Raw genomic sequence first — 19,412 nt, 5'->3', positions numbered from 1 at the left:
GGCTGTTACTGTATTGTGGCAGATCAGCCTGGAATTTCTTGTGTTTTCACCACTCCCCTTGCCCTTTAGAGCAGTGATTCTGTCTGTTAATCCTTGATTAATTTGTGCTGACTGGTAGAAATTTTACTTGCCCATTTAAAGCCAAGGCAATGGGCTTCCCTGGTGGTGCAATGGTTGGGAGCCCACCTGCCGATGCAGGGGACATGGGTTCGTGCCCTGGTCCGGGGAAGATCCCACATGCCGCGGAGCGGCCAGGCCCGTGAGCCATGGCCACTGAGCCTGCGCGTGCTCCGCAACGGGAGGGGCCACAACAGTGAGAGGCCCGTGTACCAAAATAAATAAATAAATAAAACCAAGGTAACTAAAGCTGAGAGAAATTTTTAAAAAATTGTCCATGGTCACAAAGCTGGTAATTGGTGAAGCCACGATTTGAACCCAGATGGACCAGAGTATTTCTACCACCCTAATGCCAATTTTTTGTTTTTCCTTTTATATTTAAATACATATTAGTTCAGTTTCACCTGTGTTCCCTTGTAAATGTGTATTCCTTTGCTATAGCATATATTTAGCTTACTATTATTTCACTCTGAGCATTTCCTACATTTTAGAATTCTTATTTAAATAATACTGATATTATTATTATTTCAAGCTATGGCCGTGGCCCATGTATCGGCAAACTGTGGCCATGGGCTGAAAATGGGCTGTCACCTATTTTCTAATCAAAAGGTTTTATTGGACACAACCAATCCCATTTGTTTACATATTATCTATGGCTGCTTTCATGCTACAGAGGTGAAGTTGAATAGTTGCAAAAGACACCATGTGGCCTGCAAAGCTGAAAATATTTACTTTTCAAGCCTTTATAGGAAACCTCTGATACTGATCATTAGAAACATACTAAGAAGTTTTTATATTTCAGATTTTACCATACCAAGTAAATTTCATTAAGGTAGTTTTCATATGGTTAGAGACAGACTAGTTAAGTGTTTAAAAAGAGAATTTTTAATAGTTTTTTGGCTTTGGGCCAGTTACATAACCTTGGTAAGTCTGTCTTTTCATGTGTTTTATAGATGCTGATATGATGTTGCATGTTTTTTATATGAATTACTTTAGATGATTCCTGTTAAGTATTTACCGTATAATGCCTGACACATTCTAAGTGTTCAGTTTGTTTTGCAAGGGCAGGCTGCTCAGGGTCGAATCCTGGCTTTACAACCTACTAACTTAGTATATTTGTATCAGTGAACTAACCTTTATGCCTCATTGCTTCCCACTTGAAAACGGTATTTAATAATACCTACCTAATTTTAACCATTTTGTGAGCAATATATGAAGTAATCCACAGGAAACACTTGGCACTGTTCCTGGTGGACAGTAAGTGCTCAATTAACCTAAGCTACTATAGTTGCCCTGGTTATACACATCATTTTGATCCTCCAGAGAACTAATATTTACTACTAATTAGGAATGCCAAAGGTAAGCCAACAGACTGTCTTTTGTAATTATAAAAAGCATAAATGTGATGTATCCATTTCTATTGGTATCATAGAGCTTATATTTATGGACATATGTTAAGGAAAAAAAACAGCTTAAACTTGGTTTCTTGATTGAAATATCTTTTGTGAATATATTGTATATTTAAGTATCTGCAGTTAAATTTTATATCTGGCTGAAAATTGAACCAAGATAGTATTAAATGCCACTGCATTTCAAGATGGAGTTTCATTTCTTGAGGGTATTTTAAACCTCTTGGAAGTTCATCTGTTAAATGGACAGAGACACCGATAGAGGTCGCAATTTAAGCATACCATATGATGATGAAGTTGAAAAGTTTGATCTAAATGTTGCTTGCCTTGGGCGGGGTGACTGACCTCACAGAATTAAACTATTGTTCTTCTCCCTCTGGTTACCATTAATCTCTAAGAAGCATCATGTGATTTGCTGCTGTACATTCCACCCACGTGGACCAGGCACTCCTAGGTACTGGGCATTGCACTGGTTCCTGAGGGCACAGGGATATGAAGAGGGTGGTTCACTCAGGTTGCTTCCAGACATAGCTGTACACTCAGTCTTGGGGAGAAATCAGTCTCTCTGACCTGGTTGGGGAAGAACTTTGGCACACAGGGAAAGGAAAGTGCTCACCCAGGGACAGAAGTTTCCACTAAGCATTGCCAAGAAGTTGTCATTTGAATGATTTTTAAAGGAGAATAGGGATTTGCCAGTTAATTGAGCACCAAATAGGACGAATCCAAGAAGTACCATAAATAAATCAGAACAGCTTGCATTGATCTCAAGGGTAGAGCAAACAGAGCTTAGCCTAATTCTCACGTCTCCGGTGTGACCCATCTATAATGAATGTGCCTCTTGCAAGGTATCCCATAATTCACAAATACGATCCTTGCTTATCATTCATATTTAGCTTTTCACAAAGTTTGGAGAAAACTGTGAGCTTGACTTGCTGCAGACATGGAAGTGTACTCACATACTTTTGTTGGGCGCCTCATAGGAGCACACTGGCCCAAAATGAAAATTAAGCTCCGTTTTGGGTTTGTGAACAGGGCAAAGGGTTAATGGCTGCTCCCTGTGGAGGAAGTCTTTACCTCCCTGTGTTATGACCACAGGCGAGTAAGATCCACTCCTGTTCCTGGACCAGAATGTGGCATCCTTTCTAATGACTTTGAGAGAACTAGTATCAACACTGGGTACAGATGTGACAGGTGGCAGCCTTATTATTTTGTGCCCCATGGCACCACAGCCATTGATCTTGAGGTGTTTGATATATGCTTTGTTAGAGGCAGAGTGAAGCGTGGCATTAACAAGCTTCTTTCCATGTCATTTAATGGTCCCAATTTAGAAAGCCCACTCAAATCGTTTGCTTAAAATGTAGGAGTGAGAAACAGAGCCATAGAAAAAACTGTGTGGTGTGTATATATATATATAATTTTCTATTTTTAGTAACAAATTTATTGAAATATAGGTTGCATACCATGGAGTAGAGAAGTCAATGGTTTAGTATAGTCACAAAGATCTGCATTGCCACCTAGAAAATTATATTTTTGAACTTAATTTTGTTTGAAATTTTACATGGCTAGTAGTGCTTAGTTAGTTTTACCTTCTACACTTTTGTGTCAAGCTTCTTCAATTCAATGTTAGAAAAGGAAATAATCAGCTAAAGGTATTTTAATACAATTATGTCTAAATTTCTTATAAAAATAAAATTTCTAGCCCAATTCAATTAAAGTCCAGAAACCAGGTTTTTAAAAATTCTAGTCTTTTTTATGCTTTTCCCCAAATCAGTTGCTGTTCAAAAAAATATGCAAATGTTGACAATTGTATGTATTTCCACAGCACAGAGTTGGCAATTAAGAAAAACATCAGGGGCTTCCCTGGTGGCGCAGTGGTTGAGAGTCCGCCTGCCGATGCAGGGGACACGGGTTTGTGCCCCAGTCCGGGAAGATCCCACATGCCGCGGAGCGGCTGGGCCCGTGAGCCATGGCCGCTGAGCCTGCGGGTCCGGAGCCTGTGCTCCGCAACGGGAGAGGCCACAACAGTGAGAGGCCCGCGTACCACAAAAAAAAAAAAAAAGAAAGAAAAACATCAAACCTAGTAAAAGAAATCCAGCAAATGGGAGAACAGTTCATCTAAACATGCATGTCATTTTCAGCTAATTTTTAGCTAATCCATATGTCCGATTGAGTAGGGACTCTGATTCCTTGGGCAGGTAACAGTGTGTGTTTTAATGGAAATATTTAGTTGCCTTGTAGAAAAATGCTTTCTGGAGTTTTTAAGCAAGGTGGATTTCAACCTAAACACCTTTTTCTCTCAGCCTTGGATCATTTTGCCCCCCTAAAAACTTATCACCTCTTCCAACATCTGACCTTTTGGGTTCTGTTAGTGGAAGACTAAGAAGTCAGGAGGAAGCAAGATTGAATGAATCTCATACAAAAATGATGTTCAGTGTTATATCTATACAATGGAATATTAGTCAGCCACAAAAAAGAATGAAATAATGCCATTTACAGCAACGTGGATGGACCTAGAGATTGTCATAGTAAGTGAAGTAAACCAGACAAAGGCAAATATCATATGATATCACCTATATGTGGAATCTAAAAAAAAAAGATAGAAATGAACTTATATACAAAACAGAAACAGACTCACAGACATAGAAAACAAACTTACTGCTACCAAAGGCAAAAGGGGGGGTGGGGATAAATTAGGAGTTTGAGATTAACATATACACACTACATACATAAAATGGATAGCCAATAAAGACATACTGTATAGCACAGGGAACTCTGCTCAATATTTTACAATAACTATAAGGGAAAAGAATCTGAAAAAAGTATATATATATATATATATATATATATATATGTACGTATAACTGAGTCACTTTGCTGTACACCTGAGACTAACACAGCGTTGTGAATCAACTACACTTGAATAAAATCACATTTTTTAAAACGATGTTCAGGAAAACCCCTTGGCCTTCAAGACAGCAGTGCAAATTTTCAAAACTAGAAGACTCTTGAAACAGTAAAAGGAGTTTAGAATAGTTCACTTTGTTAAAAGTGCACTATATTGAGTTAATAGTGGTAAGACAGTTCCAGTGTTAACTGTGAGGGTGGGGTTGTCTCTGTCCCTTAAATTTACTTATGTTCTTGTTGGGTATAATTTCAGAGAACAGAATATGGACAGGAGTTTCATGCTGCTTGCATGTGACTTTAAGTTCCTGATGTTTCGTGATAGAAGAAACGAACAACCTTGTTGGCTAATTCTTATGACTCTATCTCTTCTGGAGTTTCATAGCATTTGTTACCCAGGATTTCTGACTTGCTGGTGACTGCTGCACAGTAGCTTTGGTCAAGTGATTGGGCGAAATTACTAAAACGCAGCATGAATCCTGGTGTTTACTTGGACTATGGCAGGGTTCCTTGACCTCAGCATTATTGATGTTTTAAGCCGGACAATTCTTTGTTGTGGGGACAGTCCTGTCCATTGTAGGATGTTTTGCAGGATCCCTGGCTCTACCCACTAGATGTCTGTAGCACCCCCCAGATGTGATGACCAAAAACGTCTTTAATCATTGATGCATGTCCCTTGGGAGGGGATGGGGGCAGGATCTCTCTGGTTGCAAACCACTGGGCTATGACATTGAGGTCGACAGTGATATCTGGCTTTAAATACACAAGCAGAGAAATACCCCTACAATACTGTACAATACTGTGTCTCATGTTACTGTCAGTCGTAACACCTCATTCCATGCTTTGCACATTGTAGGTAGCAGTGAACATTTTTTTTATTTGAGAAGAAAAAGTAAAGTAAAACATATGCTAAAAAAGTTGATAAGTACTCATTTAGTAAGATAAAAACAGATATTTGATGTGTCATGTACAATCTCATAGTTTATATTTACAGACAAATCAACATACAATTATTATTTTTAAAATATTACGTATGCATATTTGCCATGTAGGCAAATGAGAGGTAGAGGAAAACTGCCTTCCGGGTTTCGTTTTTTATTCTTCCACAAGAAATTCACTCTCACCTGGTCCCCTGTCATAAAATAGCAAATGGTGGTTACCATCCGTAGAGCAAACAGGGTTACTGCTGTTTTCAGCTGGAAGCCACCCATTCTTTCCTGCTGGGTACCATGACAGGGATGAGTTTAACATGGTGAGACGGACATGCTTGGTGAACCCCAGAAAAGGACCATCTTTCCAATCCTTGACTCTCATATCTAGAAACATCGTTTTCTTGCAGTAACAGAAATGCCATGTAATTCTTTCTTACAGAGAAGTGGTGCAAAGGAAGCAAATTCCAAGCTCAGTGATCTATCCTCGATCTTATGTCAGCTTTCTTAATTATTTTTCCCCAATAAAAATAAAAATTTGATATTTCTAATGTTCTGACAAGTTACAAGAACAATATCACTTAAATTTGTGTTTCTGAGAAGTCTGAGTTTTCATAGACTTAAATATGAGTAAGAAAAATATTGTGTTGGTGTTAAATTTAAGGCAGAAGTATCAAAGCTGCTTTGATTTTGCATGAGACAGCACTTCAGAGTAAAAGAAATATTTATAGATAATCTCTTAAAATCAAGATTTTGGTATATGTATACATTTGAATCTCTCAGCTCTATTAAAATATGTTATACCCCTCATTTCCCAAATATGTGTACCTTCTTTTAATAAGCTAAAACCTATGCAACTTTTTACTAATCCTTTCCCGCTGGTCTTTTTTAGAAAGTGATTGAATCTTATATATATATAGATACTTTTGACATTTTAACTGCCTGTAAAAGATGGGATTGATCATGGTGTTTCTCAAACATTAATGCCCATACAAGGGACCTGAAGTGCTTCCTAAATACAGATTCTAAGACAGTAGGTCTGGGGTAGGTCCTGAGTCCCAGGTGATGCCGGTCCTACTGGTCCACTGGCTGGCTACACTTTGAGGAATGGTCTCTAGTATCATTACATGCCCCCATACTGTGCAGATTTAGATTGAGACAGAGTAAGAAACTGAAAAGGAAAATTATCCTTATCTATGGTGGTGAAACCATCATTATCTGTGGTGTCATTGCTCTTACTGTAGTATCAAACGTCACCAAGTATGAAAGAATCCTGATAGGTCTACTTACTGAGTAATGTTGTAAAAATTCAACTCTCATGACTGAGCAAATTAGAAAACCCTTACAATTTCCCAAACTATATAATTGTTCCTAGTTTCACCTGTGCCCCTATTTCCTCTCATGGATATGGTGTAGCTGACTCCTGCTAGCCTGTACAAGCTGATTATTCAAGTACTGAGGAATTTTGTGAGCCACTACCATTGGTAGCTTGAAATACCAATTGTATGTATTTCCACAGCACAGAGTGTACCATGGACGTCAACAAACAGTATAAATTAGAGAGTTTTATTTTTGTGGTTTTCCAGACACAGTCAGATTTCCCAGCATACCTCACCTCTCAATCAAGAAGAAAAACCTCTTCCTCTTATTTCCAGCAAAGGATGTGATATCTTGTCTTATCAGAGGTTAGAGCTTCTTGTAATATTGTGTTGTGCTTCAGACTAACCACACAGCTTGATGACAAATAAGTTTATTCCCGTAACAAACAGGAAACAAAGGTATTAGGAAAAATAGCAGTGCCCTTTTGTGAATGCTGGTGACCAGCATCACCAACACGAGAGTATGGTTAGTCTAAACACTTTACAAGTACTTTTTCAGGTGGCCTTTTTATAAGTAATCTTTCATCATTGAGAGAAGTGAGAATCGGGCCAGGTGTAACTCGAATGACACATGTACTGGATAGCCTTAGAGAATCAACACAATTCAGTAAAAAGGCAAGCCAGCTGCAGATATCTTCTAGAGACTTCCGTGACAAATTAGCACCCGTCATTTCATTCTGAGTCAGTGATTTCATTACCATGCACAGCTGTTCCCATCATTTGTTTATATATTTCAACCCATATTTGGGGCTTAAGTGAGATTTGTCATAAGACTTTAGTTCAAATTTGCTTGCCTAATTTTACATGCCTCTATTTAGTAAAATAGGATTAGTAGGTAATAAATATCTGATCACAATTGTTCAATTAGGGGAATTTTCTATTGGACATGTTCTTTTATTACTGTTTGCCATTATTTGCAAGCACATTATAAATACTCTTACCCATTAAAAGTACATGCATCTATTTTTGCAAAAAATACATTCTTAAAAAATAACTGGTTTTCTAGCATGTTGGAATGATTTAATCAGGCTGAAAAGTGAAGTTATAAAACAGCATTGAGATCAGCCATTTTCATTATTAACAGATTGAATGATTAGGCAGGTAAATCAACATTTATTTGAAATATTAAAGATAAGCATATTTAGTAGGTTTCTGTACTCTGTCATTGTTTCATTTTATTTTATTGTTAGTATTAAACAAGTGACTTGTCACAAGACCAAATTTTATTTGTCTTCATACATTTGCCGTTTCTACTCTAGTTTAAAACTGCCAGCTAAGTCATTTTTATTTTAAATGAACCTTAATTGTGTACATAGTCTTGTATCATAGGAGGAATCATGCTACTTTTTTTGTTTTTTTAAACAATATCAGCATATATAATTCCTAGGTTTCTATAAGTAACTCTCTAGTTTGATTGGTTTGATTATTCAAGTGGTTACTTTCTCAAAATTTGTAAATTTAAACTTTATGCATTCCATATAATATACGGTTTTATTTCACATACATTCCTATAGTCTTAGAATAATTGAAATTTAGTTATTTAAATGAAATAATAATAAAAAGCTTTACAGTATGAGATTATTCTTTAGTTAGTGCTTTATTTAAAGCTAATTACTTGCTACTCTGTTAGCTCTGCTTTTTAAGAAGGCATTATAATAACTGTACTCTTGAAAATGGGGATTTTCTCCTTATCCTAGTTGCCACTTTCACAGCTGTCTTTATGTTGAAATTTTTTTTTTAAGTGTAAAATTAGCTTTCTAAATTTGGTGGTCCATAAAAAATTTTGCTCCAATTTGACATCTATTCAGTTAATTTTTTGTGGTTAAGCATTACATTTGGAACAGTGAATTGCATAATCATTTTATATAATGTAGGAAATATTATATACTTTAATAAAATATTAATATTTTAATAAAATATTAAATATTGTATCAATATTGATATTTTTAAAAATATTAAATCTTGTATTTGTATGGTATTGATGTTTAGATAATGGAATTTAGTGTTGAAACCAGCACAGATCTCAGTCAGGACCTACCTTAAAAGATATAAAATGCTTAATGCTCTTTTTTTTAAGCACATGAACACTTTCATACTGTTGTGTGTACACTAGCATTTCAGTTTATTAAATGGTCTTTGTCTTGAAAGGTGAATAGAGCTGTTATAAAAGAAGAGATAAGCCTTCCTTGCCAGAAGAATTCAGCTAGGTGAATATTAGGAAACCTATTTGTGATCTTAAAAGTCTAAGAATTAAATATGAATAAACAAAGATCATAGTTCCTTAGATGTTTAAGTCTTGCCTGTGTTTCTATCTAACTTGAAACATTCGCTTTGAGAAGTATCCCTACTTCAATTCTGGGCAAATTTTCTCCTTCATTATTGTATGTAACATTTACTTTGAATAGAAACAAAGGTGGTTTGGAATTCAAAAAATAAAGTTAGCAAATAATTTTTAAATGTTCATCTTTTCATTTATTATTTTAGATTTTGAGAAGAGAATGAAGATGAGAAAAGGAAGCTGCAGTTTTAATTTTCAGATGAATTCTGTTTGAAGTTACAATTATATAAGGTCTAATTTTCCATGCTCTACATTTAGTGGATGATTTTGTAAATAATTTTCCACTGGCTGATTATAGTAATGAATATGAAACACGTTTTTCACTGAATTTTTTCAGTATTTCCGAAAGATTAGGAAGGAAAAAGTTTCTCTATTCAGAAAAATAATAATCTAAACATAAGCATTTAAAATGTCTTGAAAAAATAATAAACTGTCTCGAGATTTCTTTTTCTCTGAATCTAGTCATGGAGCTTTCAAATTATATATTTCAGGCTTAATTCTTTAAAATTGTTTTACTTTGTTAGGATCTTGATTGGATAGATTTCCTGGTAATTTCTCAGTGCTAGAAAGGAATTTAAAGGAATGTTTCTCAAACTGAAATTTGTAGCCCTTCAGGGAAATTACTCTGAAACGATAAATGATTCAGGGAAAGAGACAAGATAGAATTCCAAGGCAAACTGAACTACCAACCTTCCTCTTATATGTTTCTTAATGTGAGATTTTTTTCTTTTACATTTTTTGCAGATAATTGTAGGTTTACATGCAGTGAAGGAATTAATAGAAAGATATCTTGAATAGTCTTCACCCAGTTTTCCCCATTTATAGCATAATATCACAGCTATGAACTTGACATTGACCACTTAACACTTCTTCAGCCCAAGTATGTGCTCTTTCTTCTCACTGTCTTGGGAGAGTCATTGGCCATCTCCTTTATACTTACTAATACCGTGTGTAAAGGCATTAACATAATACTTCCCCAGTGCTGACCCCATGACTACCCCTCAACCTCTCCCAGACAAATGAAAGGTTCTCTTTTCAATTACATGGACAATGTTTTTTGTAAAGAGAAGGGTTAGAGAAAAGGTCAGAGAGATCAAACACTGGTGTGCTCTACAGTAGAGTAGAAATACAGTTACGAGTGAGAGATGAAAAGTAATCCATCCCACTCAAGAATTCCCTCTGAGGGCTTCCCTGGTGGCGCAGTGGTTGAAAGTCCGCCTGCCGATGCAGGGGACACGGGTTCGTGCCCCAGTCCGGGAGGATCCCACATGCCGCGGAGTGGCTGGGCCCGTGAGCCATGGACGGCTGAGCCAAAAGAAAAGAAAAAAAAAAAAAAAAGAATTCCCTTTGAAATCAGCTTTACTCCTCTAGGACGGCTGATTAGCAATGCTGATAACTGGAGGGATCACAATGAGATACCCTTTATCACTTGTCCACATCTGGAGCACACTCCTCCGCTTCAGCAGATCAGAGGTTCCAAAGTGACAGGTACATTCCTGTTCCTCTAGGCTCACATATGTCTGTTGCTCCATATATTATGACATTTGATATGCTGTTATACCAACTCCTGACCACGTTATCTCGAATATCCTCTTGTATGTGAGTACCATGGGATTGATTCTTACTCCCCACTATGTCCACACACACCAGAGTCATGAAAGTATTTGGGCCCATTTAAAGTCAGGAGTGCCAGCAGCCATGGTAATGTCAGCGAGAACCAACAAAACACTCCAAATGGAGATTATTTGCCTTTAGGGATTGATGAGTCAAGGGTCTTATAACTGGAAACTCCAACAAGAATTGTAAGCTCCTCAGGTAGTTTATTTTATTTGCTTAGTTGATATATAAATGAATTTTGAGTCCTGAATCCTTTTTCTTCTTCACTGGGGCTCTACCAATTAGCTGTAACAGAGGGTTTCATAGCCATTTAGAATGAGGCAGAAGAAAAACAAAAATGAATAAAATAAAAATGAATGTTTCACCCGTAGTATAGGAAAATGACAATATATTGTAATATCACCTGGGTTCTAGACCAGGAAGTTTTGCTTTCGTGAAAAGTAAGATATCGTATTAGGTCACATACAAGGGAAAATATCTGTCATGGATTAACTCCTTTGAGATCCCATTACTTAACTTGCACCCACCCGAAATTCTACCAGTTTTATTTAGTACATTGGATGTAGCATAATGACGTTTTCTGCCCCTGCACAGCTGTGATGTATAAATGGACCTGTGGCAGGCAAGTATCAGAAGATACGTGTTTGGTGCTATAAGAGGTATAAAACGTGAGCAGCAGCATGAATTGTTGAGACACAGTGAGGTTTGTTGCCCACGCTCCTGTGACTTAGGGTCGTGTTTCTGTGCCTCTCTTTGTAGCAGAAGCCACTTGCAACTTCAGTCTGACTTCAACCACAGTGTAGACACGGTTGCCTGGCAGTCTTTTTGGAATCGGTGCAAGGATGAGTATCATTACGTGTTAGAAACAGGAAAACACATCACGTGAACATGTACAGATTGGTGAGGGAGGTATAGAAAAGGAGGGTAAAGCCAACCTGTTCATGTTTCTTACAACTGAGAGAGAGAGAAAGAGAGAGAAGATACCATCCAGGAGTGGAGACAGCTGAGAGCTGTGGTTTGCAGGGACTCCTCATGTGGGCACGCATGGCTGCTAGCTCTGCAGCCCGGAAGCTGCTTTGTCAGTAACTCAGAGGTGATCAGACCCCCCTACACACACAGCAAAACTAACTTAATCCTTTGTAAATTAGAATGCTAGTCGTTTACTTTGGGGAATAAATCAAATTACCAGCTGGATGGGATACTGTGTCAACCGTTTGGCAGATTTTTATCATACAGGAAAATTCCATAAAGAAAACTAGCTAGAAACACATCATGGCTTGGCAAGCATGGACTCTGAAAGTAACTATCAAATGGGATGACCAGAATGATGGGTGATGTTGAGCTTGATGCTCTGGGAGCCAGTTGTTTCCATCCTAAAACCATCCAAAGAGAGCCAGAGTCATCTTAGACATCTATTACACAGGACACTTCTGCAGAGAGCTTGGCACTCGCCTTCTGGGCTCAGTGCTGACTCTCCCTCCCTACTCTGTTGACATCATCATGATGGCAGCAGCTTCTGGTTTTGCCATCACCTCTTGACCTTGAGTGAAAAGAACAATGAGTGGTATGTGTAGAGAAAAGCAAAACAGTAGTTCCTTTTACATAAACATTGTGGATCTTTGTCTTTGAGTGATTGATTGATGAAACTTCCTAGAGCAGTCTGTTGAATATTCCTAATAGGAAGCTCTGAATTATGCATGGATTTTTGTCTTTTAGAAGAAGCATGCTTTTCCCTGGCATGTTAGTAAAACTAAGAATAAGCAAGACATCTGAGTGTGCTGAGGTATCAGAAGGATCTCTGTAAGCCTAGCTAGGGTGGGACGCAAACCGAGTAGGAAAATCGTTTTGACTTCTAACAAAAATGGAATATACATGGGAGGTAGAGTTCTAATTCTAATTGCAATAACTTTACAAATGGAATCCTACAGGTTGCTACACTTTCAGTCAATCAGGGATTATGAACCTGATTTGGGTGAGGGTGGCAAGGCACGTTGACAGGTAAGCTGTGTTATAATGTAAAACAATGTATGGTATGTCTTAACAAATTGGAGTTGTTTGACTATGTTTTGTTATTTGAAACATTTTTGGCCAAGGGACAGACAAATATTCAAAGAAGAATCTGTCTTTAATTAGAGTTAACGTAATCAACTTGAAGTCACTTTCACAGGTTTTATGTATGTTTTCAAATATAGTCAGTGGACAGGCTGGGTCTCTCTGAAAACTGGATCACATTCAGAATATGTATAATTAGTTTATACTTTAAGTCAAGGCAGTCATTTATTCAAGGAAAACAATCAGGTGTTTGCGACAGGTTAAACTTTTTGCATCATAACCAGACATAATCCTTTTACCTTTAAAGTTGCCTTCAAATTATTTAAAAGAGAAGTTTATTTTTTATAGGGAAGAAATATTTTGATGTGCGCACATCTTCAGGCATTTAATATTATCTGAAAGCACCGAAAAGGTCTGTTCACCTCTAGCTGGAATCCTTTTATTACTACTGAGAGCTACACTCATTAAACCAGACGAGCATGCACTGCTTTGTTTCAGAAGTAATTCCAAAGTCCTGGTAGATAATTAAATTCCTTAGTAAATGTCTGTCAGATGCTGCCGGATAAACCCAGCCCAATTACCACTGGGAGGACTAACGCGTTAAGAATAGTAAACGTGTACATGAACAGCCAGCCGTACCTTTTCATGCTAAATGTGGTTCCCCACATCTCCTCTGATTAGAGGTGTGCTCTGAACAAGCCGAGACGGGGCCATGCCGAGCAATGATCTCCCGCTGGTACTTTGATGTGACTGAAGGGAAGTGCGCCCCGTTCTTTTACGGCGGATGTGGCGGCAACCGAAACAACTTTGACACAGAGGAGTACTGCATGGCCGTGTGTGGCAGCGTCAGTAAGTGGACCTTCCTCCAGCCTGGCCACCTTTTCATCTTTCTCGCCACTGACCCTGCTCTTTGTAACAGACTGGTTTTCCGATGGTTTTCCTGGTTCTCGGGAATGGGTCTGTTGCTACCACTAACCACGTTTCTGTCAATGTCTCTAATTGCCGGGCATCTCCTCCAGGACGTTCGATCATGAGCACACATCTCCGTCTTTCTCTAATAAAGCATGGCCGTGGATGTGTTCTTGTACTAGCTATGGTGCATCCGTCTTGCAGTCTCGAGGGACTTTTGAGTGCTTCTCTTTAAGCCAAGCTGGAGTTGCTGTTTTGTCTTCTCAGCTATTTCTGCAAATGTATACTTACGTGTTTGTCCGTGTACCTCTGTGTTCGGGCCTCTGCATGTGCACTCCACGTGTAAAGAAGGGTTACCACCGGAAGCCTGGCTGATGACGCTTCCGTGCCACTGGCAAGGCGTACTGCCGTGATGAGTATCATTTCATAACACGTGACGTTTATGGTGGTGGCGAGGGAATGGGCTTGAGTTGAGCACATGCACTTCAGATGCCAGAGGATAGAAATGCCCCAGTGGCACCTGAGCTCACACAGGGACGTTTGCGATGGCGAGTTTTCGTGTCTTATCTTGGAATGGACAGAAGAAAACTCCTCACTTAGCGTTAGTGACTAAGGCTCAGGGAATATAATTTTCCAAGCCTTTTTCTCTTCCACTTTAAGTTTTTCATAACTCAGGGGGAATAAATAAATGAAGTCATGATGACTTAAATGCAAGTTGAAACTATTTCCACAGAGATAGTTCTCCAGAGGTAACACACCAAACATTTGGGACCTCTGTTCTTAACAGCCTTTCACATTAAATTCCCTGTCTATCTATCTATCTATCTATCTATCTATCTATCTATCTATCTATCTATCTGTCTATCTATCTGCCTACCTGTCAATCTATCTACCTGCCTACCTATGTATCTATCTATCTATTCCACTAGAAGGAAGTGGGATCTACTCAAGGAATAGTTACTCAACTTGATAAATTAAAGGTTAAACTCAATAATTACATGCTTCTCTTTTGAGAGACTCCTGCCTTTTTCCAGTTGTTCTGGTGAGAGCGACAGCCACCATTTCCTGCCTAGGATTCCCAGGGATTATATAAATTGTTTTCCATGTGATCATAAGATTAAGCTAAACAACAAAGGGTCTGCAATATCAACACCTTCTACTGTGAAGCCCAGTATCTAAGTGGAATCTACTGGAAAAGTTCCTGTTGGTCTCTTGGGTGAGAGATGACTCCACTTCTACCCTGTGTGAGAACAGGTTTAGGAACTGGTAACCCCAAGGGCTTCTTTTCTGGCTCTGATGGAAAGATTGTGGCTTCCAGCTCAAAAGACTCCTTTCTTGAGTTTCAAACAAAAACGTTAATTAGGTTGGGTAACTTGGAGGACAATGGCGGATTCTGTTGCCCGGAGCCTCTTGAACAAAGGGCTTTTGTTATAATGATTCTCGGTGGTTTCGCTGCTGTGGGAGATTTCCTGGCAGATTTCCAACTTTTTTCTCCCTTTCCCTGGGGTGGATTTATGTTTTGAAATATAAATATGTATGTGTGGGTATATATACAAATATATACATATATATATAATAAGAAAGAGGGTTTTAAAAGTTATTAGCAGTGATGAATTTGCATCAAGAATTAGAAATTATCAGGAATTCCCTGGCGGTCCCCTGGTTAGGCCGCAGCGCTTCCACTGCAGGGGGCGCAGGTCCAATCCCTAGTCAAGAGAACTAAGATCCTGCATGCCCCGCAGTGCCGCCAAAAAAAAAAAAACATTAAAAATTATCCTCCACCCCCCCCCCAAAAATCTCACTATTACCCTCACTGCACACCCCCTCCATTTGATTAGTTTGATTTGACTCAGACTGGGAGCAAGAGCCATGGGCACCACAGATCAGATGGAGCCTCTAGAGGTGCTCTGGATGGCACACCCTTTGCCAAGAAATTTGCCAAAGATAGATGCTCCCAACAAAGGTGTAATGGACAAACAGTCAGTACTTAGTTTCAGGGGAGGTGGGTTATAGAATAATGTATCCAGAGAGCAAACACGGGAGGCTGAAGACCAGTTAGAAGAGGGGACAGATGTAAGTGGAGAGTAAAAGCTTCAATCAGTAACCAGAGCCGACGGCCAGGGCTGGCCTTGGAATGGGTGAAAAGAATAGAGATACCATGAAGACGGGACGGATGGGAATTGGTGATCCTGGCACTAAGGAGGGAGATGGGAGCAAGAAATCCTTCCACGGGGTACTGGGATGTACTATCAGAGACAGAATATCCACAATCCAAGATGTGTTTGTGGAAAAATATCTTTTGTTTGTGTGTTTACCGTGGTTCCATGCTGGGGCCCAAGCTCAGGATATTTGTTTAGTTTTTGTTTTTAATTCAATGTTTTCGTTTTTGTTATTTCCTTTGGTCAGTAGAATCGTATGAGTGAGTTTCATCCATCATTCCCATGTTTCCATTTTTGTTTTTAGTTATGTTCTCTTATTTTCTCCATAGTGTCCCAAAGTTTACTCAAGACCACCCAGGAACCTCTTCCCCAAGATCCTGTTAAACGTACGTTGTCATTCACTCAAGGGAGGGGAGGAGGGAGGAGAACGTTGCATGGCTGGACTGTAGCTCCAGCCTCCTCACCTTTGCATGGTTTTGTGTTTCTTCAACACCTGTCTTTTAACCAAATGTTTATTTCCATTGCCTTGCTTGTAATTACGTCTAATTTTGCCAGATAGCTTCCATTGTTGGGCTAAGAGCTTTGACTAAGCTTCTTCTATTTCTGATCAGTTTCCTTTTTATTTCATGTGGTTCTATAAAATATTGTATATACAATGTTATTTTGTGTTTCATTTGGCATCAATATTTTATTTCCTAAAGCTCACAAGATGGCACGATTTAGCAAAAGCCTGTGTGTCTAAGTGACTTGTTTCCCAGAAAAATATTTAATGTGCATGCATGATACTAACTTTATGGACCAGTAACATACGCGAAGGCTTCAGTTGGGTGTGTTTCAAGACAGCTGTTATGCTTTAGGAAATAAACGGTCGCTTTTAGAAATCAAGACCTCTCTGTCCCCTCCCTGAACGCACACTAGTGGGACAGAAGTGCCCATCTTCTGATTTCATCATTAAGATGTAGGGAAAGAGCTTCCTGTAAAGAAATATTATATTAACCTACCTTATAACGTCTGTGCATTGTGATTTCAGTTGACCTATCAGTCTAGCTTTGTTTAAAAATGTGTTGTCAAACACACAAATACTCATTTTGAAATGTGGATTATATCCCAGAATAGATTCCTCCAGCATTAGGTTAGGGATGATATATACTACGGATGCTTATGGTTGCTGGGGGAAGAGACACAATTTCAGTTGTAGCTTAGGTATAGTGAAAATTAGCACTTATCTATATCATCCTGGGGAAAAAAAACCTAGTATCACAATTGATGAAGCTAGCGATCTTTTCTTAAAAGAGATAAACTGTAGTTGAAAGTATGGCAAGTGGGCAGACATAGAAGAACTAAGGAGAACTCTGGATTTTATACTGTGGGCTTGATAGTACATTGAGCTGCATGGCGTGTTACATTTTTACAAGGCATTTTTCATAGATCATTTCTTTTTCTCAAGAATATTTTGTGGCCATTTTCCTCATTTCCTTTGTGCATACGAGAAAATGAGGCTTCAAGAGCTTGGCGACTTGTCCCCAGCCAACAAATGTGGCAGGACCAGGTTTGAGGCTTAAATGACATGTGTGGCTATGCCCTGCACTCCAAATGGCCAACTATTTGGTTCTGATATTGTTTTCCCGGTTAGAAAAATTACATTTGAGCTTCAGAAGCACATTTTAAGAATACAGAAAATCATGGGAAGTGGATGACGGGTATTAAAAACATTTTTTCCTAAATGCCATGAATACAGCGTGTATCAGTAAATTAAATCTTTCCCACCCTTTTACAAAAGTCATTATTTTTACTTTGTTTCATTTTATATCATTTGTAAGCATATGAAAGAATTGTCTTTTTCGATTTCTATTAATTACTGGGAATGAACATCATCATTCGATAAATTTATTTTCGTGAGGTACTGTACTTGTGTACAGTACAGACATTGACAATCTCTTGTAATTTTCTCTTTCCCGGTAATTTTCTCCATCTACTTGTAGTGTGTGTGGGATCATGACACCTTTCCATTATAGGAGGGTGAGGGTGATTTTTGGCAGCTGTATTTTCTTGTCTTCCTGCAAAGACTGTTCAATCACAGAAAGTGAAGGGTTTTGCAATGCTAGTACAAACAGACTAGAGAAGGCATATAATTTCTAGTTATTTATAGCCTGTGCAGCTATGCTCTCTTATTTATAGCAAAGCTGTACATTTGAATTGAAAAAGTCATAGTCATCAGGAGGTCAAATGCAGATAGCAGACTGGCGTTGGAGAAAATGAGCCAGACTGAGAAAGGTGAGCAAGCCCGTTTGATTAGACAGCTGGAGCTTGCCTTTGGCTGCTTCACAACCTAGGGCTAATCGGAGGACATCTTTTTTCACAAAGGTGGGTGGTCTTCTAGGTTTCTCAGTCTGAGTTGCTTCTGGTCACATAATAAATGTGAAATGAGCTAGACAAAGCTCTTCAGTTAAACTGATAATAAGATTGCTTGTGTGGAGAAAATGTGTGATGGTTTACATTATAAATACAATAATTTTCCTGTCAAGACTTCTTATTATAATTAGGCATTTCTTGATTTTAAATCTTTGTCATAAAAACCGATTTTGAGCGTTGCAATTTTAAGGGACACTTGATTTTTTTGGTTTTGTTATCATAGGTAAGAATCTAAACTACAGGTTGAGAGGGTAGAGACAGGAGGCTAAGAGCTTTCATTTTACTCATAAATTTATGGATTTGAATCCTTTAAAAAAATCCCTTTCCCATTTGGAATTAAAAATCTTATGAAACTTGAGTTGCTTCTGACATGAATTTTGTGTCTGCCCATTTGGGTTAGGATGATACAAAGGTTTCACATTCACTTGGCCCAGAGCAGTGTTTGTGAACAATAAAATTAGTACAGCAATATTTATTGATAAGTTTATGTTTCAAACATAAACATCATGAGGGTATGATCTTTTTTTCCCCGGTGTTCTTCCCATCAGATTGCATCTCCAAAGGTAAACAGATGCTTTTCATCTCAAAGAGCATCTTGCCAATTTCAAGTCAGCCAACTGCACCAAGGGGTCTGGCCAAAGAGAATGACCAATGACTTTGACCCCTTTACCTGCAGTGAGTTGTGGCACTGTGAATAACGTACTGTGTGTCCTTTGAATGGAATGTGCCACCTTAGTCCCAGAGTTGCAGTGTCCTGTCATAATACCAAGGCCATCTAGTCTTTGGGCAGACTTGAACCATTGTTCTTAACTATACTTGTTCTTCTGATTGTGAAAGAGCAAATGTTAGTTCCCGTTAACACATTCTCTGATACTAATAGAACTCTGATATTTTTATGAAACTGCCAAGCATTATTAAAAACAATTAAAAGACGCGGTGGTGCATTAAATTACATGTCACATCAGTGCCAATACAATCTATTGTATTGACAAGTATGAGAAGCCACATCTTTTGTATCCAGAAATTGTCAGGATAAAAAGAATGTTTTTTTTTTTCCACCAAGCTACCATAGTGAAAAGCCCTAAGATTGAAAAGAATTGATTTGCTCAGCAAACCAGCATCTAACAAAAAAGAAAAAAAAAGTTCATTTACTAAGAACAGTAAAAACTGCTCATTATGTATATGCTCTG

The 19,412-nt window shown here is 38.3% G+C and overlaps 2 protein-coding genes across 7 annotated transcripts in view; one reads left to right on the top strand and one right to left on the bottom strand.

The window, feature by feature from the left end:
* The window catches only part of JAM2 (junctional adhesion molecule 2), a 407,749-nt gene that overhangs the window by 70,043 nt on the left and 318,294 nt on the right, over window positions 1-19,412 (bottom strand). The gene's annotated exons all lie outside the window — the stretch shown is intronic.
* The window catches only part of APP (amyloid beta precursor protein), a 272,026-nt gene that overhangs the window by 153,368 nt on the left and 99,246 nt on the right, over window positions 1-19,412 (top strand). For 2 of the 6 annotated variants that reach the window (XM_067739248.1, XM_067739247.1), the window contains exons 7-8: window positions 13,424-13,591; window positions 16,140-16,196. The exons of 2 other annotated variants lie outside the window; for them this stretch is intronic. In XM_067739248.1, the coding sequence (XP_067595349.1) occupies window positions 13,424-13,591; window positions 16,140-16,196 (225 nt within the window). The remainder of the gene's footprint in view (window positions 1-13,423; window positions 13,592-16,139; window positions 16,197-19,412) is intronic. 2 more of the 6 variants (XM_067739250.1, XM_067739249.1) reach the window with 1 other exon arrangement.

This window comes from Pseudorca crassidens, chromosome 5 (genome assembly GCF_039906515.1).
Source record: "Pseudorca crassidens isolate mPseCra1 chromosome 5, mPseCra1.hap1, whole genome shotgun sequence".
In the NCBI taxonomy this organism is placed as follows: domain Eukaryota; kingdom Metazoa; phylum Chordata; class Mammalia; order Artiodactyla; family Delphinidae; genus Pseudorca; species Pseudorca crassidens.
The sequence above is the reverse complement of the archived record's forward strand: the minus strand, read 5'-3'. Positions and strand labels throughout refer to the sequence as shown.